Here is a 25,088-nt window from a genome sequence, read left to right as displayed (position 1 = left end):
GGTGGCGGGGAAGAGACAGAAATCTTTAATAAATAAATAAATTTAAAAAAAATAAAAATTAAAAAAAAAATTTAGCTGTGGAAAAACAAAAGAATAGCCCATCCAGGCCCATCATTGGAACCAAGCTGCTCTACCACTGAGCTGTGTTCCCAGCTCCAGACTCAATAGCTGCCAAAATCTGTTTCTCACTTGCCCTGTCAAGGAAAGTATGAGGTTGTAAGAAGTTGAGCAGCTCCACTGAGGGAGCTTTGTGTCAGCTTGAGAGAGAACAAGATAAGGGTGCCGAGAGTTTGTGTGTTCTCTCTCTGTGTCTCTGTCTCTCTCTCTTCTTTTAATTTTGTGTGTAGTGTGTGCACATGAATTGCAGAGGCCAGAGCAGTTGGGTTCCCTGGAGCTGAAGATTCAGGCAGCTATGAGCTGACTGATGTGGTTGCTGGAGGTTGAACTTTGTTCCCCTGGAAGAGCAGTGCACACTCTTTATGCTGGGTCTCTCCAGCCCCATGCCTCATCCATGTGCTCCTTAATTCAGATTTTATTACTCTGATTGCTTGATTTGATTTGGGCTTCTAAAATTCCTAGGATATCAAACACCCACTGCTAGAAAGGTCCAATTGATACTCAATCTTCATCTATCACCTGTTTGTCTGGTTGCTAATAGCATAATGGAGGGGGAGGGCTTTAGAAGTCAAAGGTCAACCTAAAGTGTCAATTCTCATGAGACATCCACTTGTTTTTTGTGATCTCTCTCACTAGAGCCTGGGGCTCGCCATTCTTTTAGGCAGGCTGTCTCCATCTTCCTTGTACTGGAATTACAAGCACTTGCCACCACCCCTGACTTTTTATTTGGGTGCTAGGGATTCATCTCTGGTCCTCAATTTTTGCAGCAGCACTTCAGTGACTGAGCTATCACTCCAGCCCCCATAATTTACTTTTCTTAGTTCCATTGTCTTTCAGAGACTGGAGGAAAGAGAGCAAAGTCTACTAGTGAAACTTGCCTGGGTTAAAAAGCCAGGCAGTGGCAGCTCATGCCTTTAATCCCAGCACTCAGAAAGCAAAGGCAGGCGGATCTCTGTGAGTTCGAGGCCAGCCTGGTCTACAGAGAGTACCAGGTCAGGTTTCAAAGCCACACAGAGAAACCCTGTCTCCCAATCAATCAATCAATGAAAGTGCTCCTTTCTGTTTCCTGTTGTTATGCTGAGTTACTCAGCGATACCAGATCTCAGGGCTACACCTGCTTTTTGCCACAGCCACACACTATACAGAGCACACCTAGACATTAGTCATGTAACCATGAGATAGGGATAGTAAATTCTGCCTCCTACTGTCAGTTATGGGATATCCCTAGGTTCTTACGTAATTGCTCAGACAGGTCCATCGTAGGTACACTACAGACTATGAGTGAGTCTGTGGTGACCCCCCCCGCCCGGTGCACATTCATTCTAGGACAGGTCCTAGACAAAAGCAAGTGATAGTAACTGCCACTATAAACATTCCCAGCCACTTAAAAGTTTGAGAAAAGGGCCACCCTGGCCATCCATCTCAAGGATGGGGCTGTAAGTGTAGAAAAGAATAGACAGATGTTTTTTGTTCTCTCAGGTTTGGGAATCTTCCTTTGAAAGTCAAATTTATGCAACGAGCAGGTCTGTTTTAGACAAGGAGTCTAAACTGCACATGTAGAATCTCTAAAGTCAGTTTTGTTGCCAGTTCCCTAGATACTTCTGCTGCCTCCACCTGCTACCTGAGCCCTGCTCTACCTTCATGTGACTCAGTTTTGACTTGAAGATGAACTCTTTATCTCTTGCCTGGCTCCCAGACACTGGGCTTAGGTCTAAGCCCCCTTTGCAGGGTTTTCAAGTATTATGTCTTAGTGTGTCCTCCCCCTCTGTCCCTTGCTTGCTCTCGAATAAGACTGACTCCCTAAACTGTCAGCTTGGGGAAAGGGCTAGATTTTGAATACCGAGTATAGCGTGTTGCCTCTGTTCCTCAGGTCACCTACCTCTCACCAATCCTTTAATAATGGAGCTCAAAGCTGGCCGTAGGAATAGGATAGAGAGTGGGGCAGGGAGGGGAGAGGGGAGTGTATAAAAGTGATAGAAAATTGAAAAGGGCCTGAGATTCGATTCAGCAACATGGTCGGACTCCATGTATATGTGGTTTTGGTCTAACTGGCTTTTTTCTTTTTTTGTTTTTTCTTTTTTTGTTTTTTTAGACCTGCTGTGTGACTTTAGGAAAACTTAGGCATTGCTTTCAGGTAGTGTGAAAAGAAGAGACCTAGAAAAGGAGAGGACCACCCAGGACTACACAGCATATTAGAAAAGAACCAGGCCTAGCTCATGTCCCCTGCCTTCTGGTCCCATGCTGTTCTCATTTATGCTTGTTCATTGCTCTGTCTTCTGGGATAGAGGGGAGTAAGGACACTGGAACAGAAAGCATAGTACCCTTCGTTTTCTTTTTGCCTGCAGTTAAGCCAGGCAATGTGAGGAACATCATTCAGCACTTTGAGAACAGCCATCAGTATGATGTCCCAGAGCCGGGGACACAACGACTCTCAACAGGAAGCTTTCCTGAGGACCTGCTGGAGAGTGACAGGTAGCTGTAGCTGGATGGGGCCAACCAGGCATGGGCAGGCTTCAGAACTAGGGTTTAATTCCCACTGCCTTGCTCCTCTCTCTCCACTGTACTGTGAGGTCGCGAGTAGAGCCTGCCCACTCTAAGTGACTGCAGGAAGTATAATGTGTTGGGAACTGGGCCAGTGGAAGCTCGTGAAGGCAACCTTTAGGCTGACCCCCAACTACTGAGCAGTTCCATCCCAAAATGGAGCTGCATTATTCTATCCAGCAGCCAGTCAGGAAGGATGAAGGCCAAGAGAGGCACAGAAAGTCTTTGTCTAGTAAGAAAGCTCTAAGCTAGGTGAGATGCCACACACCTCTAATCTCACCCAGCCCTAGGGAGGCACAGGCAGGAGGACCTCTGTGAGTTCCAGGCCATCTTGGTCTACCTTGTCTGAAAATAAAATAATAATTTTTTAAAAAGGTTGAAAATGTTTTTCTGCTGACGCTTTTAAAGACAAGCAATAGGTGGAAATGAGTCGTCTGTCTCAGCAGACCATAGAGTCAGTTGGCTCAAGACAGATGATTCTTCCCTTCAAAAAGAAAAAGGGCAGGTGACACATGTCTGTAATCTCGGCACTCCAGAGACTGAGACAGGAGGATCACTGAGAGTTCAATGCCAGCCTAGGCTATAAAGTAAGACCCTATCTCACAAAGGGTGGGGATGGGGATGGTGCTCTCTCATTTTCTGCATTTCTGTTAGGTATCAGGTTCTAACAAGGATGTTTATGTGGTTTAACACATGTTCCTGACTGGCATGAAGGCGGTCACGTCGTGGCTACAGCTGTCTTTAAAATAAAGATTGCCTGTAGTTAGAAATGTCTGTGCAGATTCCTCAAGTCATTCTTGAGGTACAGTACTGCAGCCTTTTGTATAGGAAAATAATACCATTGTACAATCAAGTTTGAAAGCCACTGAGTAATAGAGGCAGGCAGAGAGGCAAGTCCAGAGGCAGCAGTATTGGTGCTCTAATCATTTGCCTTTTAAATAACCATCAGCGCCAAGCCAGACATTCTGGCTGGAATGCAAGTTCATTCTTTCAGTTTTATATTAGCCCTTCATAAATTTAGTTCATGTCAAAGGATTTAGCCATAGTAAGAGTTGACAAAGATTTTGGGACGATAAACTTTGGAGATTTGTACTGTGGAGAGAGGTTGAGCTTAACATTTGTAGATAAATTAGATACAAATTACATAATTGCTATGAGACAGGTGTGATAATTTGGACATGTCAAATATTTTACATTTGGGAGATGTCAATACCTTGAAAAAACATTTGAAAACACTTACAGACTTGCCCTCTTGGCCTTGCTAGGTAAAATTGCTCTACCTAAGACGTTCACCAAAATCCTAAAGCTATTCTAAGCAGAAGGCAATCTTGGGAGAGTAGTATGCACAGGAAGACAATTTAGGCTGCTGTAGATGCTTTGTGTTGAGTGCCCAAGGGTTCTTCTAGGGAGTTACAAAGCTTTGTAGCCCTCTAACCCTACTGGAAGAGGTTTGTAGTGATGGCTGAGGACACAGAGAACAGTGTGAGCTGATCTGGATTAGAATTGTTCTTGTAGATTGCTGAGGAGTAACTTCAGTAAGACATCAGTTGTCAAGTTGTTTGCAAACCCTAAAGACAAATTTGGGTCCTCAAGAGGTAAACTCTGTGTTGAATCCTCTGGCCTTTTAGAGAAGGTGTAAATTAAGACTCAAGGTTCTTGGCTCCCTGCTGCAGCAGCCCACTACTGTTAAGTGCTTTCTAGACATTTCAAGGCCTTCTGTGATTCGAAACACAGAACAGGATATAGATTATTAACAAAGGGACATCCCAGCAGGGCCTAGTGTTGCATCTAGGGGCATCTAGGGGTCAGAGATATTGGGTGTGTTGAGGCTGATGGCACTGCAGACTCAACAGATATCAGTCCTCAGTTGTCAGCATCTCACCAAACCCCAAGAGTGCTTGTTAGCCATGCAGGACATCCAGGGATGAACCTCTGCCTGTCTGTAACCAAGCCCTGGAAGCATCTTCCCCAGCCATGTCTCCCTGGAAAGGAAATAGAAGCTTAGGAAGGGTGCTGTCAGTAGGAAAGGAGAAATCTACATCACAGCTGGAGTAAGAATCCTACAGCAGACAACATCTTCTGACAGCCAAAGTGTAGGAACCAGCTATTCCTCCCTCAGAGAAAGATCCACCTCAAGAGTCAGAGAAGAGGGTAGCTGGTCCAAAACTGGCAAGGTATACTGACCATGGGATGGCCTCCAGGGCAGTGGACCTTATGGCTTCTGATGAAAGACTGTGATATATCCATGGGTCTTCTAAAAGGATCATGGTGCCTTAGGCATCTGAACACATCACAAAACTGATTCTCTTAGCCTGTGGGTTACAACCCCTTTGGGAGTTGAACAACCGTTTCACGGGTGTCGCATATCAGATATTTACAATCCATAACAGTAACAAAATTACAGTTATGAAGTAGCAATAAAAATAATTTTATGATTGGGGGTCACCACAACTTGAACTGTATTAAAGGGTCACAGCATTGGGAAAGTTGAGAACCACTGTCTTAGCTTAAGGTGAAGAAGAGAAACTATCCAGGAAGCCCACTGAGGAAAGCCACAAGTCTGTAGAGCAGCCAGAGTGGCTTGTCATTGTGCAGCTTATGGGCCCTCATGTTTGAGCCTTTCAGGGCCAGGTAGAAAACCTGTGGTTTTGAGGCACCTTTGGAGTTAGATAACAGGTAAAAGCTAGCCACAATATCACATCTCAAAGTTTCCTGTCCCTCCTTAGCAGTTCACGCTCAGAGATTCGCCTGGGCCGCTCTGAGAGCCTCAAGGGCCGGGAAGAGATGAAGCGATCTCGAAAAGCGGAGAATGTGCCCAGATCTCGAAGTGATGTTGACATGGATGCTGCTGCTGAGGCCACTCGCCTTCATCAGTCAGCCTCGTCCTCTGCCTCCAGCCTCTCCACCAGGCGAGTAACCTCCAGTGACTATACGTACCGATGCTACTTAGTGTGGTTAGATATATTGTTGTTACTGTTGTTACTATTATTATGATTATAATTATATATTCAGAGTTGGTATTTTCTCCTTAGGTCTCTTGAGAATCCAACCCCTCCCTTCACACCTAAAATGGGCCGCAGGTAAGTGGTGAGCACTGTGGCACTGTTTGGTGTCTCTGTGGCACATCTGCGTTCAGCCACCTTCACACATCTAGGCATGGCTAGATGTGCATCTCTTCTCCATGGGCCTGGTAAAAGCAGGTTGAGTAAGAGAGTGACAGACAACCTTGAATGTAAGTTACCCGCTAGTGAAGCTGAGCTCCCCGTTTTCCTTAGGAGCATTGAGTCCCCCAATCTGGGGTTCTGTACAGATGTTGTCCTTCCCCACCTTCTGGAGGATGATCTGGGCCAGCTGTCTGACCTCGAGCCAGAGCCAGATGTCCAAAACTGGCAGCATACAGTAGGCAAGGACGTGGTGGCAGGGCTGACACAGAAGGAGATTGACCGACAAGAGGTCATCAATGGTGAGAACCTCCCTTGCTTCCCTCATCTCCACTCATGCTTAGGTGGGCAGGAGAGCTTCTCCAGGTCACCTTATTAGTGCTTAGTCAAGTGTAGAGAAGCCAACACTCCACTTCCCCAAAGAGTAGTGACTCTAGATCAGTGGGTCTCAACCCCTTTGAGGGATCTCATCAGATATTTACACTATGATTTATAACAGTATAAAAATTATAGTTATGAAATAACAACAAAATATTTTTATGGTTGGAGTCACCACAACATGAAGAACTGTATTAGTGGTTGCAGCATTAGGAAGGTTGGAAACCACTGCTCTAGACATTTGCTAATCTTTTCCCCCTTGTCTCTCCTTGTCACAACCCCTGCTCAGAGCTGTTTGTGACAGAAGCATCCCATCTGCGAACACTCCGGGTCTTGGACCTCATCTTCTACCAGCGCATGAAAAAGGAGAACCTAATGCCTAGGGAAGAGCTGGCGAGGCTCTTCCCTAATCTGCCTGAACTCATAGAGATTCACAGTAAGGAGCCTGTGTCCCTCCAGTCTCCCTCTGCCACCTTTCACTCTGCTTCAGTTTGAATCCCACCTGATCCCCCTAAGTATATAACCCCCCACTACTCCTGCTGAGAGAAACTGACAGATAGCTTGAAGCTAACCCTCCAGATCCAAAGTAAAGGTTTCCAGACTTCTCCGTGAAACTACTGTCAAAAATGCCTTTTCTCCTAGTTATAAACTGTCTAGCAGTATGGCTCCACCCCAGACATTTCTGCTTCTTCCTTTCTACCACAGATTCCTGGTGTGAAGCCATGAAGAAGCTCCGGGAGGAAGGTCCCATTATCAGAGACATCAGTGACCTCATGCTGGCTCGGGTATGGCAAGGAGGAGATTAGAAGAAGCAAGATCCCTTTACCCAAGAAGAGAGGATAGTAAAGGGGGAAGGGGTGCTGCTCCCTGGCAGGAGTGTGATACCTGGACCATGTCCTTTCTGCCTCTTCAGTTTGATGGTCCTGCCCGAGAGGAGCTCCAGCAAGTAGCTGCACAATTCTGTTCCTATCAGTCAATTGCCCTAGAGCTAATCAAGACTAAACAACGTAAAGAGAGCCGGTTCCAGCTCTTCATGCAGGTATCCTGGACTGTTTCTTAACCCTCCCTCAGCTCTGCCATGCTCACCAAAGATCTCCTAACATCTTCTGGACCCAACCTTAACTCCTCTACCTACCCACATCACCCACACCAGTACTGTAAAGCATTATTACCTCTAGAGCCAAAAATGCCTTTGGTTGAGAAGTACTCTAGACTAGCAGGCAAAAAGCCTCCCTTGCCCAATAGAATTAGTGTGTACTTTGCTGTGAAATAGGAATGATACTGCCCTTCTGTTTTGACCATCTCTTCCTGGCAACATCAACCCCTCCCTAAATGTTGAAAGAAAAAACTGCCACCATTTCCAAGTGACCCATCTGGGGTTAGGACCTACTTGGCATTTTCAAAGCCATCTTAGCCCTGAACCCTAAAGGAACTCCCAATCACTAGTTGACCTCTTCCTCTGTCTGCGTCTTGCTATTCAGGAGGCTGAGAGCCACCCTCAGTGCCGGAGGCTGCAGCTGCGAGACCTGATCATCTCTGAAATGCAGCGGCTCACCAAGTACCCACTGCTGCTAGAGAACATCATCAAGCACACAGAGGGTAGGGCATTCACTAGTGCCTTGTGGCAGCAGACTTCTTTGTTTTGTCACAGCTTTGTGATCTTAGCAAGCCCAGACCTTTGAGATCTTCTTCCTTGTCCGGGTACAGTAAGTCTCAGAGAGGAAAATGATTGGAAATGTGGTTTGAAACTATGAAGTGCTTCACAGCAGAGAAACAAAGGCCACTGCTGGCTTCTGGGGCCTCTATATGAACCAGGAAGCGTGGACCCAGTGCCTGGCCCTTGAGGGCAACTGTGAGCTCCTTCAAGGGCTCTGCTGGATTGTAGACCAGTTAATACCTTTGTTGGGTGCCTCTGCGCAGTGTGCAGAGATATAACCAGGGGACTAGCATGATGACTCAACAGAAATTCACAGAAAAGGATGGAAGGAGAGAACCAACTTGACAAAATTGTCCTCTGACCTTAACATACACACTGTGACGTGGGTGTCCACACACACACACACAATAGTAAGTAAGCAAATATGCTAAGCCATATATATAACACTAGGAGAACGATGAGCATATGAACTTTGCAGGCAGAAGCACTAACTGCCACACATTCCCCCGTTTGGTAGGTGACACATCTGAGCATCAAAAGCTCTGCCGTGCCCGGGACCAGTGTCGAGAGATTCTCAAGTTTGTAAATGAAGCAGTGAAGCAGACAGAGAACCGTCACCGATTAGAGAGCTACCAGAAACGCCTAGATGCCACTGCCCTAGAGCGGGCCAGCAACCCCTTAGCAGCAGAATTCAAGGTAGGAGGTGGAGGCTGTAATACTGGCAGCCCCTCATACACATCCTTTTTGGGCCCCCTTAGGAGCAGAACTCAAGTCAGAGCCCAGTGAGTCTTAGAAGTAAGAGACATGGCCTGTCTGTGATAGGGTGGCGTGGTTAGGTCATGAGAGGCATACCCTGTTAATGTCGCTCATCCCTAGATTAACAGGAACAGAAAGCCTCACTAAGTAAAAAGTAGATGTTGGAACTTAGCCTCAGGAAATAGAATGGGGCAGGACTGGAGGTAAAGGAAGAATAAAACTGAAGAGAAGGTCAGGAAAAGCAACACTGTCTCCTTGGAAAGTTAGGTGGCATGTAGTATGCCAAGTGGGAATCCCAAGTCAGAGCACCACAGGCACAGGGCTCCGTAGCACACTTTACTTCTCTCCGTCCCCTACAAGAGCTCAAAGGTAACAGTTGTTTCCTACCCACTGATTCCCAGCACCTTAGCAAATGTCCATGCACAGTGATTCTTAAAACTTGTTGCGTGAATGGAACAATGGTGTCTCCTTTCAGAGCCTGGATCTTACAGCGAGGAAGATGATCCATGAGGGACCCCTGACCTGGAGGATCAGCAAAGACAAGACCCTGGGTATGTGCCGGGGATGGGAATTGGAGGGAACCTGTGGCAAGTGTGCTTCTCCAAGGGTCCATTCTTCTCTGCTGCAGAAGCTTTAAAAGCTGCTGCTCTAAGGGTACTGGGATTCTGGGGAGGCAAACATATGCAACAGGGTGGCAGCGCACAGCTCCTTCAGCACAGTGTGGGAAGGGAAGACAGAGAAAAAAAAGAGTTGGAGTCACTGGATTCCTGTGGCCTCCTAGTCCTGGGCATGAACTTCTAATAGCCTCTGGGTGACTGAGCAACAGGGATCGTCTTAATTGTCAGACCTGCAGGTGCTGTTACTGGAGGACCTTCTGGTGCTGCTGCAGAGACAAGAGGAGAGGCTGCTGCTCAAGTGCCACAGCAAGACAGCTGTGGGCTCTGCGGACAGCAGACAGACCTTCAGCCCTGTGCTGAAGCTCAACGCTGTGCTCATCCGTTCCGTGGCTACAGGTACCGTGAGGACATGAGCCAGCCAGCTTGGGGCTCTGTGTCCCGTTGATCGTTCACTCTGCTTACTAGCACTGGCCCATTCTGGAGCTTTACAAGACTTGAGGTCCTGGGTTCCTTTCCTATCTTGGCCCAGTCTAAGCAGGAAGATCTGGTCCAAGATGGCAGGGTGAGGGGTAGGTAAGGGACCATGGTGAAGACCATGATGGATGGGATGGGTGCGCTGGGTGGGGCTGAGGATGTCAGAGCAAGAATGAAAGAAACGGGAGCAGACATAAAGACTGGGACAGACCTTGTATAAGAATGCCTTGGAGCATAGTTCAAAACAACCACACCTACAGCACAGACTCGAGCCCGGAAGTTTGAGGTAGCAGGGCAGTCAACCACATTCTCTGGGATCATCAATGACACCTGACCTCCCTGAGCAGCTCAGAAGGATGGGGTAGACATGGAAAGATTTGGTACCCCGAAGCACTATATGCACATCAGCCCTCAGTTAACAGAGCAAGAGGGAAGCAGGAACGGCCCTGACAAATGTCATGGGGCCATAATCGCCTGTGTCTTTTGTGAATGCCAATTAATTCTGATGACCCAGGTATATCCCGTAGTGCTTTCTTCAGGTTGGGGACCATGTCCGCCATGCCCTGTGTAGACTTTCTGCCTTTCTTTCCTCACACAGATAAGCGAGCCTTCTTCATCATCTGTACTTCTGAACTGGGCCCTCCCCAGATCTATGAGCTGGTTGCATTGACATCATCAGACAAGAATATGTGAGAATTGATTGCGGGGTCCCGTATAACTTCTGTTCCCTTGGAACCAGAGTGGTGTGTAGAAGGATTTGAGCAATGAGACCAGGGCCGAGCCCCAGAGCAGAATGGAGGACTAAGAAGTTAAGAGGCAACATAGGCACAGAGCAGCAGAAGCCATCACCCAGGGTGTAACCAGGCCTGGGCTAAGTAAAATAAATCCATGTATATCTACCCCATGTTTCCCAACACTGACTGCTAGAGGTGGTATGGCACAGTGGGCAGAGACAGTTTAATCAGACAGTTTCTTCCCCTCTGGGTTCTCATTTTGAAAGGGGAAATGAGTCTTATAAAAGTGTTAATATCTAGTAATTGGTAGCTATGAGTCATAGAAATCTAGGGGAATGGCCAGTGAGAAGTGTTGATGGAGGTGAAAACCTGCCTAGCAGAGGGTCCTTGAGACAGAATGTGGAGAGGGCTTTGAAGGTTTTTGGCAATAGGGTCCACAGAGGACAGGGAGTGTACCTGGCCTTATTCTCACCACTGGGCTTGTGTTTCTGCCGAGCAACAGATGGATGGAACTCTTGGAAGAGGCTGTGCAGAATGCCACCAAGCACCCTGGAGCTGCCCCAACACCCATCCATTCTTCCCCACCAGGATCTCAGGAGCCAGCCTACCAGGGCTCCACCCCTAGCAGGTATGGTGCTTAGCCCTCCAGTTCCCAGCACCATTCCCGTCCAGCCTGCCTGTCTTGATACTCCTCAGCCTTTTCACCACTAGGGTAGACAGGTAGCCTCCACAGAGAAATACCATTGGGAAACAGATGGAAGAACATGCCTCTGCTTCTTTGCCTTCTGTCCTCCCTGCTCTCCCACCACCTCACATTTGGATATAGTGGAGATGCCCCTGAAGCAGGGTTCTGGTATTGAATGCAGCTAGAGGAGCTAAGCCAACACCCAGCTTCCACTGTCAGCCTGTGCAGCCCATCAGGTGGTGAGGCCCAGCTCCTTCTTCCTTGCACCCTGCTCCTTTATTGCCTGTGAAAGATATGTCGGGACCAGACTAGATTTCATGACACCTTGACCAGGCTGGCAAAGCTAGAAATTGCCACCAGGTGGTCTGCTTTAACCTTTAATGATTTCTTCCCTCAGGGTAGAAATAAATGACTCAGAAGTTTACCATACTGAACCAGAAACCAAGGAACTATCTGGAGGTAAGGGCCCTCTCCATCGTGTGGGAAACCAGCATTGTCTTTTTGTGTGTGTGGGTATGGGTCAGATTAAGGTGTCAGATGATGAAAGAGTCCATCAGGGCAAGAGGTATGAGAGGTGCCACTTGATAAAATGAGTAGAAGGGAAATGGGAGAGGAAACTGACTGACAGCTTGACCAACTTTTGCTGCCTCTGTGGGTAACAAGGTTAGGAGAAAAATACCCTTGCCTGCTTCAGCCAGAGATTACTGTCATGGAGCAAGATGCACACAGAGAGTGAGGAGTATTGGGGTATGCAAGGACTTAAGATGTCACTTTTGGGATAGGATGTAGAAGCACAGTTTTCAGGTAACTTCTCTTTGAGGTTTTTTATTTTTAAATAACTTAAAATTAAGAGTTCCCTGCCTATGTCACTCATCTGTGCTCTTTCACTTAGAATGTCTTTCTCTGTGTCCCATGCATCCTTCATAGCTTGGTTCCAGCAGTTGCCCCATGACTGTTTTTGTTGTTTATGTCAATTAGTAGTATAACCAGCACTTCTAATGCCCATACCCTGATCTGTTTTATCTTTTTTCCATAATACTCAACACCTTCTAACAAATGCCTGATTGCCTAGTTGATTTTGATTGCATCTCAGGCACAGTCTCTGTCTGCTGGTATGTGTCGGGGTCACAGGAGGTGCTCCATGAACTTCCAGAGAACTTACCAACCAGGGCTCCCAAGCCCTGGGTCCACAGCTGGACATGGGCTCACCTCATACTTCTACTCTCCCACACCCTAACACACATCCAAAACAGGCCCTGGGCCCCAGCAGAGTTTTCAAGAGAAGCAACTGGTAGCACAAGAAAAGCCTGCGCAGGAGGAGGATGCAGAGGAGCTGAGAGCCCTGCCTCACCCTTCCCTTTCCCTGGATGGAGAAAACAGAGGCATCAGGACAAGGGACCCTGTCCTTCTGGCCCTCGCAGGCCCTCTAGTCATGGAGGGACTTGCTGATGCTGCCCTGGAAGATGGTAAGTGCCTCAAAGACTTTTTCATTGGCCCCTGGAATCCCAGTAGCATAGCCCATATGAATTTCACCTTCTACCTACTCAAAGGTTCTTACTTTATGGGAGCTGTATGCAGGAATACCAACTAGTCAGCCAGAAACCCAGCAGCTCCACGCTTAGACTGCAGCATATTGACCGTGTTAGTGGCAGGAGCAATGATACCCCTCATCTCCCCTGAGCTTTCCCATTACTAAGCTGTGTTCAATCCTTCATCTGGGAGGCCATTCCTCTGTCTTTCCTGCAGTGGAGAACTTGCGGCACCTGATCCTGTGTAGCCTGCTGCCCGGTCACACTGTGAAGACTCAGGCTGCTGGCGAGCCTGAGGATGACCTCACACCCACCCCTTCTGTCATCAGCATCACCTCTCACCCCTGGGACCCAGGATCCCCAGGGCAAGCTCCCACTATAGGTGACAACACCCTGAGGCTAGAGGGAAACCAGCCAGATGGGGAGGATGTGGCTCTCTGTTCTCTGGCACAGCTGCCACCAAGGACCAGAAATTCTGGCATCTGGGACTCTCCTGAGCTGGATAGAAATCCAGATGAAGAGGTTTCAAGCTCAGAACCAGCAGCAAGTTACAAAGTTGTAAGAAAAGGTAAAATATGTTTTTGTGTCCATTGTATTCACACTTTTGCTGGGGTAGAGATGAATATTGCAGGGAGACACTTCTTTTTCCATCTTTCTCCTGGATCCTGTGTGAGCACTGGCATTGGGACCTGGGGGGAAAGACGTTGATATGAAGAGCCCTGAAGTCAGACAAGCAAGGCTCAAAGCCCTCATTTGCTAGTTAATGCCTGTGTATCTTAGACAAAATTCAAAGTATATTCTCATTTTCCTTCTATAATAGAGCCAGCACAGATCAACTTCCAAGAAAAGTTTTTTGCTATTCTTCACTGATTATCTAATCTAAAGAAAAAAGTTGGAGTGGAGTAGAGAGAGAAAGAGGTCACTTTTCCCAGGAGATTCAGTTTTAGGAAAATGAGGGCAAATACCTGTTATTCCAGAAAGTGGCTAAGAACAGAGGAGCTTAAGACAAATCTGGGAAGACTCTTGAAAATGGGGGTGGTCTGGGAGCAAGTGCATGTGCAGAGTGGTAGAGAGGATGTTCCAAGTTGGGGATACTGTGGGCAGCTCTGTGACAAATCCAGCCAGGCCTGAATAGACCAGGAAGGCTCTCCTGAGGAGTGTGGCCAGAATAGTAATACCAAGTCTGGGCCACTGGAGGCTGAGAGGATTGTTTGACATCAGTCCCTTGTGCCTTGCTGCCCCCTGCTCTGTTGGCCAAAGGCTGCCTCTCCTGGGCTTCTGAGAACTGACCTGCTCCTGCTCTTCCAAGGTGACTTTGTGGAATGTTCTCTTCAGCTCCTGGGACATTTATAATCTTGTACTCACTTTGTTCTTTTCTTCCTTTATTCTTGTTATCCCCGACATGTCCACTTCTTTCTCTCTCTCTCCTTCATGCTCTCTCTCCCTCCTTCTCCCCTTGTCTTATCTCTCAGTCTCTCCTCTCCCTGGTGGTGGTGTCGGTGCAGCCAAGGTGGCGGGCAGCAAAGTTATCCCTGCACTACCAGAGAGTGGCCAGTCAGAATCTGAGCTATCTGAAGTGGAAGGCGGAGCACAGGCTACGGGTAATCAACTTCTTTTTACAGCCAAAGCCAGGCCAGGCTGTAGCAGGGGTCCCATGGGCTAGAATTGGGCCTTGGCTGTCAGAGTTCTTTTACCCACAAACATCCTGTGTGCTCCCTGAGCTGTCTGAGATGGTTGGGAAGTAGCACGTGAGCCCAAAGACAGCAAGGAAACCTGTACCTCCAGCTTTGAAAAACCATTCACTGGGAGATGTAGAGGCTCAGTTCAGAGCTTTCAGCCTATGCTCAGGTCTGGAAGAAAGCAAGAAAGTCTGGCCAGTGCCCACACTCCAGTGTATTTAACATGACATCCTGAGCAACCACTTCCCAATCCTGTCCACTCCTCTAGTACTGTGGTGAGAAAAGGTTTGCATGGCTTTACAGGTTCCTTTGTTTCTCCATGGTCAGTTGGTGTTTCTAGGGGATGGTGACATGTAGGGCAGTGTTGGTGTGCATCATTGAAATACTGCTGCCTGCTGCTTTCCAGGGGGGCCTCAACCCTCTACCCTTCCTTCCATGAATGGGAGCCACTCTCTTCCTCCCTCAGCGTAACACCTCCATCTTGCCCCTTCTTCATTCTCATCACTGAGCATCTTCCCCTGGCAGGTGGGAAGCAGTTGCCATCTAAAGGGAAAAGCATAGGCCTGTATGCACTAGGTTGTCTTAGAAGCCTCCCTGGCCCGTTCTTATCACAGGGTACTCTAAGGGAGTGGGAGAATGACTTAGACGGGTCTGCTTGACTAATTTCTTTCTCTTGCCATCGGTATAGGGAACTGTTTTTATGTCAGCATGCCATCAGGACCTCTGGACTCCAACACTGCGCCTACCAAGACACCCCTAAGTCCCTCACAGCCTCACAGCCTCCCTACATGGCCAACAGAGCCTCAGCACCAGAGGGGAGGCATTGGGGATCAAATGTGTTCCAGCGGCTCTTCCCCCAGTCTGGTCCTCAGGGATATGGGTGTGATCTTTCATACCATCGAGCAGCTTACCATCAAGCTCCACAGACTCAAGGTAAGGAGCATGACCCAGGACAGTTATATATCTGGATAAGCAAATGTTCATGTGTATAGATATACATATATACATATTCACACACACACACACACACACACACATATATATGTATGTATGTATATGGAATTGAGCCTAGGGCTTCATACATTCTAGAAAAACACTCTACCATTAGGCTCCATCCCCAGTTCATCTTCAGCTCACCCTGCCATACCCTCTGAGCCTTAGCCCTGGGACTCAGACGCCCCCTCCCCCACAACTCTTCTAGGACATGGAACTGGCCCACAGAGAGCTTCTCAAGTCCCTTGGAGGAGAGTCGTCTGGGGGGACCACTCCTGTGGGCAGTTTTCACACAGAGGCAGCCAGATGGACAGATCACTCTCTCTCTCCCCCAACCAAGGAAGCACTGGCCTCTGACTCCCAAACCAGTCAGGAGTTCTGCCCTGAAGAAGGTGAGTAAAGCCAGTTCCTGCACTGCCACCTTGAGGGAATGCATAACCAAGTGCTCGGGGTGGGCCCATGACTCTTTTCCCTGAGGCGTGACCAACACATTCCCTCAGCTTCAGAAAGGGATCTTTGCCAGGAAACAGGCAGCCGAATTTCTGTGAGTTCAAGGTCAGCCTAGACTATAGTTCCTGACCAGACAGGGTTACATAATGAGAAAAGGGTAGAGCATGTGTCAGAGAACTACTTCTTGCCTTCCACCCATGATCCCCATGCTCCCAGTTTACTTGGAGATCTTGTCTTTTTCTATTTCCCATGTAGATTAGATCCATGTATGTCTCTCTTAGGGTCCTCTTTGTTGTCTAGGTTCTCTGGGGTTGTGAATTTTAGGCTGGTTTTTCTTTGCTTTATGTCTAAAAGACACTTATGAGTGAGTACATATGATATTTGTCTTTCTTGGTCTGGGTTACCTCACTCAATATGACGTTTTCTAGATCCATCCATTTGCCCGCAAATTTCAGGATGTCATTTTTTTTTTCTGCTGTGTAGTACTCCATTGTGTAAATGTACCACATTTTCCTTATTCATTTTTCAGTCAAGGGGCATTTAGTTTGTTTCCAGGTTCTGGCTATGACAAAGCCACTATGAACATAGTTGAGCACATGTCCTTGTGGCATGATTGAGCATCCTTTGGGTATATACCCAAAAGTGGTATTGCTGGGTCTTGAGGTAGGTTGTTTCCTTATTTTCTGAGAAATCGCCATACTGATATCCAAAGGAGCTGTACCATCTTGCAGTCCCACCAGCAATGCAGGAATGTTTCCTTTACCCAACATCCTCTCCAGCATAAGTTGTCATCAGTGTTTTTTGATCTTGGCCATTCTTAGAGGTGTAAAATGGAATCTCAGAGCTGTTTTGATGGCTAAGAATGTTGAGCATTTCCTTAAGTGTCTTTCAGCCATTTTAGATTCCTCTGTTGAGAGTTCTCTGTTTAGGTCTGTACTCCATTTTTTTTATTAGATTATGTGATCTTTTGGTGTCCAATTTCTTGAATTCTTTGTATATTTTGGAGATCAGCCCTCTGTATGATGTGGGATTGGTGAAGATCTTCTCCCATTTTGTAGGCTACCATTTTGGTCTTGTTGACCATGTCCTTCTGAGTTCCAGGAGGTCCCAGTTATTCTCTCAGTGTCTGTGCTGCTGGGTTCTATTTAGGAAGTGGTTCTCTGTGCCAGTGCATTCAAGTGTATTTCCTACTTTCTGGTCTATGAGGTTCTGTGTGGTTGGTTTTGTGTTGAGGTCTTTGATCCATTTGGACTTGAGTTTTGTGCATGGTGATAGATATGGGTCTATTTTCATTCTTCTACATGTTGATGTCCAGTTATGCCAGCACCATTTGTTGAATATGCTTTCTTTTTTCCATTTGATATTTTTCACTTCTTTGTCAAAAATCAGATGTTCGTAGGTATTGTGGATTGATATCTGGGTCTTCAGTTTGGTTCCATTGGTCCTCATGTCCTTTTTGGTTTTTGTTTGTTTTTTTTTTTTTTCGAGACAGGGTTTCTCTGTAGCTTTGAAGCCTGACCTAGCTCTTGCAGACCAGGCTGGCCTCGAACTCACAGAGATCCGCCTGCCTCTGCCTCCCAAGTGCTGGGATTAAAGGCGTGTGCCACCGCTTCTGTCTGTTCTTATGCCAATACCAGGCTGTTTTCAGTAGTAGCTCTGTAGTAGAGTTTGAAGTCAGGAATTGTGATGCCTCCAGAAGTACAGAGCCCTCTTTTTAAAATCCTTTGTGTGTATAGATGCTTTGTCTGCATGTAAATCTGTATACCACATACATGCAATGCCTGAGGAGGCCATAGGCAACTTTTATACTGTGAAATTAGAGTTACAGATGGTTATGAGCTGCCATATATAGGTGATGGGAACTGAACCTGGGTCCTCTGGAAGAGTTCTTCCATTCTAAGAGCAAGTGTTCTTAGTGCTGAGTCACATCTCCAGCCCCCAGAACCCTCTTTTTATGTTGAGGAGGTCATGTACCAGGAGGGCCAGATTTTACCTCTGCTGCAGGTTCTTAGTGGCTCAAACCTGGATTTCGAGGAAAGGCCACTGCCATGGCTTGACTCAAAGTTAAAACACTTACCTGTCTTGGTTTTGGAGGCCGGACAGAAGTGAGGTACTCATAGACCTGCTGAAGTCCCACAGGAAACAAGGGTTGGACTGACAAGATGGCTCAGTGTTTAAAGGCATTTGTACCAAACTTGACCATCTGCGTTCAATCTCCAAGACTCACACAGTGGAAGGAGAACTGACTCCTGCAAAGCTTCCACACACACTCCATACGCACCAGCAAAATTATTTTAATAAAAATAAAGGAGAGTTTTTGGAGAAGAAAGCTTTGTCACCAACAGCTGGTGCTGAAGAGTTAAGCCTGGGACTTGAAACAGAACATTGCAAACCTAGCCAGCTTCTCAACCTCACCCTCCTCCCACAGGCTCCGACACCCCCCTGGAAGACAGTGCCACAGACACAGCTGCATCACCAGGACCATAGCCATCCAGACAACCAGAGCCTCGGCTTCTCCATTCTACCAGAGTCTGGCCTGAGCCAGAGCACAACACTAGGAGACCCAAGCCTCCACTTGACAGATGCCAAAGGCCCAAGGAGAGACCTGCATGTTGATTGATCTGTTCACATTGGACAGAGTCCAGTTTCAATGTCTCTTCCTATTGGCCAAATCTCCATGGCTTTCATCTCCTGAGCATGCTGATCACAGCAGTAGGCCTCCTGCAGTGGTTTACCCCACATAGCTACATAGCATATGTGGGGTGTCCTGGGTGCACAGTACCCTCAGGTGTACAAGTCAAACGAGAAGGCTTATGTGTAAATGCACTTTTTTCCTCCCCTTCTTCCTAGGCCCGAGACAGCTGGGTGCCTGGCTCTCCTCTGTCCCTTTAGTGTCCTATAAATATGTCTATTGTATGTGCATTTTTGCCATTGTAAATAACTTAGCCTTTTTTCTGTCTCTGGCATGCTCAACCCATCAGAGACCAGTAAGATGAGAGCCAGTCAGCAGCCCAGCTCAGGGCGGTGATTGCCTGTGTTCCAGCCAGGGAGGTCTCCCTGGTCTCCCGGACTCCAGGCTGTTTGTCAGGAGACGAGCCCGTGGGGAGCATCTTGCCTCACTCATGCTCACCCCGTCCCTATTTGCCCCATAGAAACAAATACAGCAGGTACGTTAAGGAGCTCAAAACAGACCCTAAGAAAGCAGAGTCCGAGTTAATTCAGGACCCTTCCCCGGGGGCCACAGCAACATTGGCTCATTGCCCTCACTCCACTCCCACTGATGAACATACACACTGTGCTAGGTGTATATATACATATATATAAATATATATAATATATAAAATATAGATATGGAAATGACTGTTTTGCTGTTAAAATAATGTATACTCTTATTTTCTTCCTTTCATGGTTAAGTTTTTTTAAAGAAAAGTTAAATATTCTTCCATTGTGGCTGTATGATTCTTAGACTGATACAGGGCATGTTGGTTGTGACTGGTCATGAAAGGGTAGAGGGAGCCAGAAGAGCCCCGCCACACCATCCCACACCAGGTCTTGTCGCCTCTCCCAAAGTTTCGGGGGTGTATCTTCTCAAAAGAGGTTAGACCAGTAACCTTGTGGTTACTTCACCCAAAGGAACGGGATCTCATAACCTGCCCTCAGCTGCACAGCGTGAAGAAGACAGTCCTCACTGCCCTCATCCCTCTCCTTCCCATACACCCCATACAACAGCCATAGCTGTTGATCAAGACAGGGGATCTGGCAGATGTAACTGGAGAAGCCACCATGGATGATCAGTCTGGGACTCAGAGCAATGGAGAAAGATGTCCCTGGAGCCACTCAGCAGCCAGTGCGGAGGGCCAAGAGATGAAAGAGGTTGGAGATTCCCTGTAGGTTAGCATGGGCTCTCCAGAATTTAGAGGCAGCCTGGCAGTCCCAACTCTGGATGTCCATGATTTCAGGTTGCTCACCTGCCATGTCTAATGTTTGGCCTTTGCTATGCAAATATGGCTACAGTACCCTCTCCAGAGTGCATTTGTCTCACAAGCCAGGCAAACACATGGGTTGGAGATAAGCAGCAAGGATGCTGGGGGATGGGTCCTAGTTCCATCATCAGCTGTGTGCATGCTGGCAGAGAGGGGCTGGGGGATGCTGCTGGGGCACTCGGGAGGTGGAGCCAGGAGCTCAGTTCATCCCCCCAACAGATACCGTGTGATTCAGGCCACCACTCTGCCATGCCTAACCAGGCAATATGAACAGACTCAGGAGCCCAAATGTTCCCAACAGTTCTGAAGTGATTTTCAAAGAATAGCACAGCAATAGGCTGATAATGGTCCAAGGTGTCTCCCATGGGAAGCCTAGGTAGCTGTGGCCTCCTCCTCCCTGACCTTGGCCTTCACAGGGTCCCTTGGCAGCATCAGTTCCTGAATCATGGTGTATGTTGGACACTGTGGGTCAAAGCAGTTTTTCTGAAAGAAAAAGAAAAGGAACATTAGCGGGAATGAAGATTTGTCTTCAGGAGAAAACAATGCCCTTTTTACAGTGTTAGGACTGGTGAGCAGGGGAGAGCAGTCATGCTGTTGATGACAACAGAAAACAAAGGTTGCTGCATTGAAGCAAAGAATCAGGACAATGAAACCTTCTGTAAATGGGCCAGGAACTCACCGCCAGGGATAGCCACAGCAGCCCCAAGGGACCCTTGGATGAACTCTTGGGCTTGGAGACCTGAACCTGGTATTGCACGGCAGTAAGGAAACCTTCCAACCCCACTTCTGTAATTCGGTTTCCTGAGAGGAGAAACAGACAGTGGTACCTGGTATCACACCTGGCAGCCTGACTCCCCATCCCCAAGTTCACTAGGCAGGACTGGCTTTTTAACTAGCCCTCTACCCCAATTCTTTCTACTTCACACCTTCCTCCCCACCTAGCTATCTTACTCAAGCCCTCCCTGACCTAGCACTTCCTCTCAACTCCAGCTCCAATACACCCCAAGGAGCTTTGGTGGCACCCCTTAGCAAAATGGAGCCTGGGTAGTCCCGCAGTAAGGATAGGTAAGGCTTGCAAACATACGGAGGAGGTTGAGGTGCAAAAGGACCTTGTTCCCAGGCATGAAAACTTTCCCATCTCGGTGCTCCACAGGCTCCAGGAGAGGGTTGACCATCTCTGTAGCTTCGACAACCAGCTGCTAAAGCAGAATACTAATTGCAGCAGAGGAGAGGGGAGCTGGTCAACAGGTCATTCATTCATTCATTCAACATACAGGTTTTGAGTGCTGGTTATAATTCAGGCTGTATCCTAGGTGCTGGAGAAACAAAGATAAATAAGCCCATACCCTCAAAACATTCCTTGGTGTGGGGAACCAGAGGATTAAACAGGAATGTAGTGTGGCTGGGCCCGTAAGAGCAGAGACCTTAGAAGAGGCAACCTGGGAGTGAAATTTGAATGTGCACAGACATTCAAAGGAAGAGAGGAGCTCCCCAAGCAAAGGCCCTGGAGCCCCGAGTTCACGAGGGACTGAGGTTTTAATAAGCATTTGTAACCCTTCGATTAAAGAGCATTTGGGAAGCTGATGGTCCTGATGAGAAGGGACAGTTTACCCGATGCAAAGACTGTCATGTGGGAAATAAAAAGCCATCCTCCGCCAGAAGTTGTCTTGGATGCCAGAAGGCTTTCCCTTCCAGGAGTATGTGACAGAGAGAATAGAGAGGACGAGATGGAGGACTTGGAGGAACTGGGAGCCAGGAAGTAGATGGCCCAAAGAAGGCTTCCTAAGGATGATTGATCCTGCATGGGGCAGTGTGCTGACAAAGTGTCTTGGCACCTGTGGGGCAAAAGCACCCTTTGTTCCTGTGCAGTGTTGGAGGGGCAGGTGATGAGCTGAAGACCTTAGAGAACAGAGCTTCAGGTGTACAGCAGATCCAAACTGGGGATCCTCCTAGACGAGGAGGTAAAGGGGCCTGTCTGCCACATGGGAAGGGAAATGAGGAGTTGTATCATCTCCACAGAAAGTGCAGGTCAGATAGGATTCCATGTGGGCTGGAGAGAGCTTACAGAGACCACTGCCAAAGCAGTGAAGACTGTGGACGGCACGAACCTCAGACTCCAGGAGGATGCTGCGCTTCTCTTTGCTCCCCGTCTTGGGCCCTTTTCCCTTGCTCATCTTCTGCTCGGGGATGGTGACCTCTGGGACCAGAAGAGGAGCCAGAATGCACAGAGCAGACCCCCCTGACACCACCCAAACTCCCCCGAGAAAGGGTCTTGGTAAGGGGAATCCTCAAACTCTGAGACTTGGGTGAGGAAAACCTGCAGTGAGCTCCCCTCTAGCTGGACAGCCACAGGTCTAGTCCTGAGAGGTAAGGTAGTGGGTCACAGTGTCGAGGCCAAGTGGAGTCACTCTTCATTTCAAGGTGAAGAATAAATAAGGCCCAAGGAGAGACGAGACACAACTGCTCCTGGCATAATAGCCATGCCAAAGCCAGCTCTCTAAGGCTCTTCTTCCCTGTGGGAAGATCCCCAGAGAAATGTGCTCACACTTACTCCCCTTGCCTGCCTTTGTGGCATCTTCTTTCTTAGGGGTTCCTTGTGTGGGTGACTGCCCGGAGCCTGACTTCTCCTCCTTCTTTACAACTTCCTGTGAAGGATGTAAGAAAACACAATGGATGCCCTGCCTCCCAGAGGGAGAGACTAGGAAGGTTGAGCCTCAGAGACTTGCCTGCCCTATACACCATAGAAGCTCCTCCCCTGCCTATTCAAGGCCCAAGGTTCCCTTTCACCCAGCACACCTACCCCTGACTTCTCCTTTTTCTTGCCCAGGCCCTTGGGTGTTTTCACTGTCTGCATCTTTTCTGGCTTGTCTGCCAAAGCAACACTGCTGATCCCCATTGTCTGAGACTTCTCACGCTCTGTTTTGGAGTCCCCATGTCGGGAGGAGGAAGGCTGCACTCAAAATTGGGAGGGTACAGAGGAAATAAATAGGTTCTTTTCCTTCCCCACCTCCCTGCCTGGCCATTGGTCTGGGACAGAGTTGCTGTTGGCAAGGAGCCAGAACGGGTGAGCTTAGGCTGGAGGCTCAGGTTTCCATCACAGGAGGGGAAATAGCTCACTTTGAATTGTTTTATTGATGATGAGGAAGATGGTTTGTTGCAGTGGTAGGGATCAAACCGAGCACCTGTGTGTGGCAGGCAAGAACTTTATGTACTGTACAGTACCTCCAGATCTTGGCTAAAGTCAGGGTCTCCCTCTGTGGCTCTGGCTGTCCTTGAACTCATCTTTCATCTGCCTCCTAACTGACAAGGTTTGCATTGTGCCCAGCCAGCAGCTTTTGTTGAGCTGTTCTAGGCAGTGTTTCAAATGCTTTACAGTAACTCATTTAATCATTTCAACTCTGTGAAGAAAGTAAGTTACCTGCTTAGTTGAGGCAAGTGAGACTTGGAGGTTAAGCAGTGGTAATGTGGAGAGGATTTCAAGCCCAGGTGATCTGATGGTATCTTTTCTCTTAACTACACTCTAACGGCCAGAGTGGCAGTGTAGTTACAGCACCAAGTTGGGTTTGACAGAGACTGGGTCAAGAGGCTGGAGGGAATTTGAGTCAGGGGCAGTGGGCAGAAAAGCAGCCTTCCTAGGACCAGGCGGCTCCTCACCGATCGTGACCGCTCCTGCGATCCTTTCTCCAGCAGCAGGCGCCTCCTCTCCACCACCTCCCTGTGGGTCAGCTCAAAGGGGCGCAGGACCTGAGGCAAGTCCAGCTCCCTGCATCAGACACCTGCATCAGATTCCCCGCCCCCTGCCCTGCTCAGCATGCAAAAACCCACCTCGGCCAGCTTCAGTGCTCCTTTGTCTTGAATACGATTGTGTGCCAGGGACAACCAGAGGAGAGAGCGATTCAGCCTCAGGCCCTGGAAAACAGAGTCCTGTAAGCCAAGGGCAAGTCAGCGTCCCCAGTCCATCTTGCCCAACAGCACACACATCCGCAATGTAGCCTGCGCCCTCATCTCCAATGTGGTTGAATCCCAGATTCAGTGAAACAAGGGTCCTGTTGCTGTTGTGCAGTGTGGACAGTGCCTGGCCTAGGAGCTGCGCCCCATGGTCATCGATGTTGTTGTTCCTCAGAGACAAGTGAGCGATCCTGGGACAGGGAGAGAGAGAACCAGTGTTCCTGGGGCTTGGTTCTGTCTGATCTATAGGTGGAGGGGCAGGAATTAAAGGCGCCTGGAGACAGAAAGGTGAGGACTGAAGATAACTTCAAATGGGGATAGGCCAAGAACGGAAAGTGAAGTCAATGAGTCTCACGTGCTGTCCAGTCCCATGAGCTTGTAATAGGACTGCTCCGGCAGTGGGTTCCCTTCCAGAGATACCTTCCTGAGAGTGAGAGGAATCCGAGGAATCACCAGGGAGGCCGGACAAGGGGGAGGGGCACAGAGCAAGTCTGGTTCTTTGAGAGCATCTAGAAAACAGTCTAAGGAGATCCCCAATGACTAAAATATTCCGAAAGTATGACCGTGTGAGGCCCTGCTCTCAGCACATCTATCTGGTTTGCAGGATGAAAGCCCACATGAATAGCACTGAGGGGTATTTGTAAAGCGAGGATGTTAACTCTAGGGCCCTGTAGAAACCTGGAAAGGGGCAAACAGCTAAGCAACAAACTAAATTGTAGGCTATCTTAAACCTGGCTCTGCCTTCTACCCATCCACCCTGTGATTCCTAGAAGGCTAACTTAGCACACAGCCTCATGAGGAATTGCATGAGCTACTCCTCCACATCCCCATCCCCATCCCCATATATGCAAAGCAGCATCTGTTCCTGGCTCCTCCTCCTCACTGTACTGAGTCATGGAGATGATCTCTAAGAAGAGTGGGGTTCATGGGGAGGATGGGACCTCAAAGGGCTCTGTGGATGCCATGTAGACTAAAATAGTGGTCTCAGGTGGGAATCCCACCCAACAGACTTGATGACTCTGTAGGTATCCACTTCCCCCTCACCCACCCCAGGCAGGCCCCTTAGGCACTGGGGCCTGACCGCAACTGACCTGAGTGTGGAGGAACAGAGAGGCAAAAGGGCGATGAACGTGGTCAGGGTCTTATCCGTCAGCCCCACCTTCCACAAGCTGGTGTTGGAAACAGAAACAGCTGGACTCCACCATCCCAGCCGCCAGAGGCTGACCTCCCACAGCGCCACTCACTTGATGGCTTGCAGCTGGCTGAGGGAGGGTAGACATTTGGAGAGGATACCCAGAATCCGATCCTCAACTTTCCAACCTGAAGAAAGGCCAAAGGTATCTCAGGCCTGGGAGGGGCTTGTTGCGAACTGTTGGGGGGGGGGGG

General features: G+C 48.3%; 2 protein-coding genes across 14 annotated transcripts in view; one reads left to right on the top strand and one right to left on the bottom strand.

The window, feature by feature from the left end:
- Positions 1-19,211, top strand: part of Arhgef11 (Rho guanine nucleotide exchange factor 11) — a 173,434-nt gene extending 154,223 nt beyond the window's left edge. For 9 of the 12 annotated variants that reach the window (XM_026784041.1, XM_013349809.2, XM_026784046.1 and 6 more), the window contains 20 exons: positions 2,463-2,589; positions 5,385-5,567; positions 5,691-5,738; positions 5,934-6,121; positions 6,487-6,633; positions 6,903-6,982; positions 7,111-7,236; positions 7,679-7,796; positions 8,372-8,550; positions 9,086-9,161; positions 9,456-9,623; positions 10,300-10,390; positions 10,938-11,063; positions 11,518-11,579; positions 12,374-12,586; positions 12,867-13,217; positions 14,122-14,250; positions 15,017-15,261; positions 15,530-15,713; positions 18,200-19,211. In XM_026784041.1, the coding sequence (XP_026639842.1) occupies positions 2,463-2,589; positions 5,385-5,567; positions 5,691-5,738; positions 5,934-6,121; positions 6,487-6,633; positions 6,903-6,982; positions 7,111-7,236; positions 7,679-7,796; positions 8,372-8,550; positions 9,086-9,161; positions 9,456-9,623; positions 10,300-10,390; positions 10,938-11,063; positions 11,518-11,579; positions 12,374-12,586; positions 12,867-13,217; positions 14,122-14,250; positions 15,017-15,261; positions 15,530-15,713; positions 18,200-18,258 (2,900 nt within the window). In that variant the 3' untranslated portion in view covers positions 18,259-19,211. The remainder of the gene's footprint in view (positions 1-2,462; positions 2,590-5,384; positions 5,568-5,690; positions 5,739-5,933; positions 6,122-6,486; positions 6,634-6,902; positions 6,983-7,110; positions 7,237-7,678; positions 7,797-8,371; positions 8,551-9,085; positions 9,162-9,455; positions 9,624-10,299; positions 10,391-10,937; positions 11,064-11,517; positions 11,580-12,373; positions 12,587-12,866; positions 13,218-14,121; positions 14,251-15,016; positions 15,262-15,529; positions 15,714-18,199) is intronic. The other 3 variants (XM_026784051.1, XM_026784044.1, XM_026784043.1) reach the window with 1 other exon arrangement.
- Positions 19,212-19,570: 359 nt separating this feature from the next.
- The window catches only part of Lrrc71 (leucine rich repeat containing 71), an 8,517-nt gene continuing 2,999 nt past the window's right edge, over positions 19,571-25,088 (bottom strand). Inside the window, exons 4-16 of one of the 2 annotated variants that reach the window (XM_026784052.1) lie at positions 24,947-25,022; positions 24,794-24,871; positions 24,058-24,126; positions 23,734-23,893; positions 23,580-23,663; positions 23,409-23,498; positions 22,555-22,704; positions 22,306-22,399; positions 21,863-21,951; positions 21,029-21,070; positions 20,839-20,953; positions 20,434-20,555; positions 19,571-20,237 (exon numbers count right to left, since the gene is read on the bottom strand). In XM_026784052.1, the coding sequence (XP_026639853.1) occupies positions 20,127-20,237; positions 20,434-20,555; positions 20,839-20,953; positions 21,029-21,070; positions 21,863-21,951; positions 22,306-22,399; positions 22,555-22,704; positions 23,409-23,498; positions 23,580-23,663; positions 23,734-23,893; positions 24,058-24,126; positions 24,794-24,871; positions 24,947-25,022 (1,280 nt within the window). In that variant the 3' untranslated portion in view covers positions 19,571-20,126. The remainder of the gene's footprint in view (positions 20,238-20,433; positions 20,556-20,838; positions 20,954-21,028; positions 21,071-21,862; positions 21,952-22,305; positions 22,400-22,554; positions 22,705-23,408; positions 23,499-23,579; positions 23,664-23,733; positions 23,894-24,057; positions 24,127-24,793; positions 24,872-24,946; positions 25,023-25,088) is intronic. The other variant, XM_005356914.2, reaches the window with a different exon arrangement.

This window comes from Microtus ochrogaster, chromosome 21 (genome assembly GCF_000317375.1).
Source record: "Microtus ochrogaster isolate Prairie Vole_2 chromosome 21, MicOch1.0, whole genome shotgun sequence".
NCBI lineage: Eukaryota > Metazoa > Chordata > Mammalia > Rodentia > Cricetidae > Microtus > Microtus ochrogaster.
The sequence above is the reverse complement of the archived record's forward strand: the minus strand, read 5'-3'. Positions and strand labels throughout refer to the sequence as shown.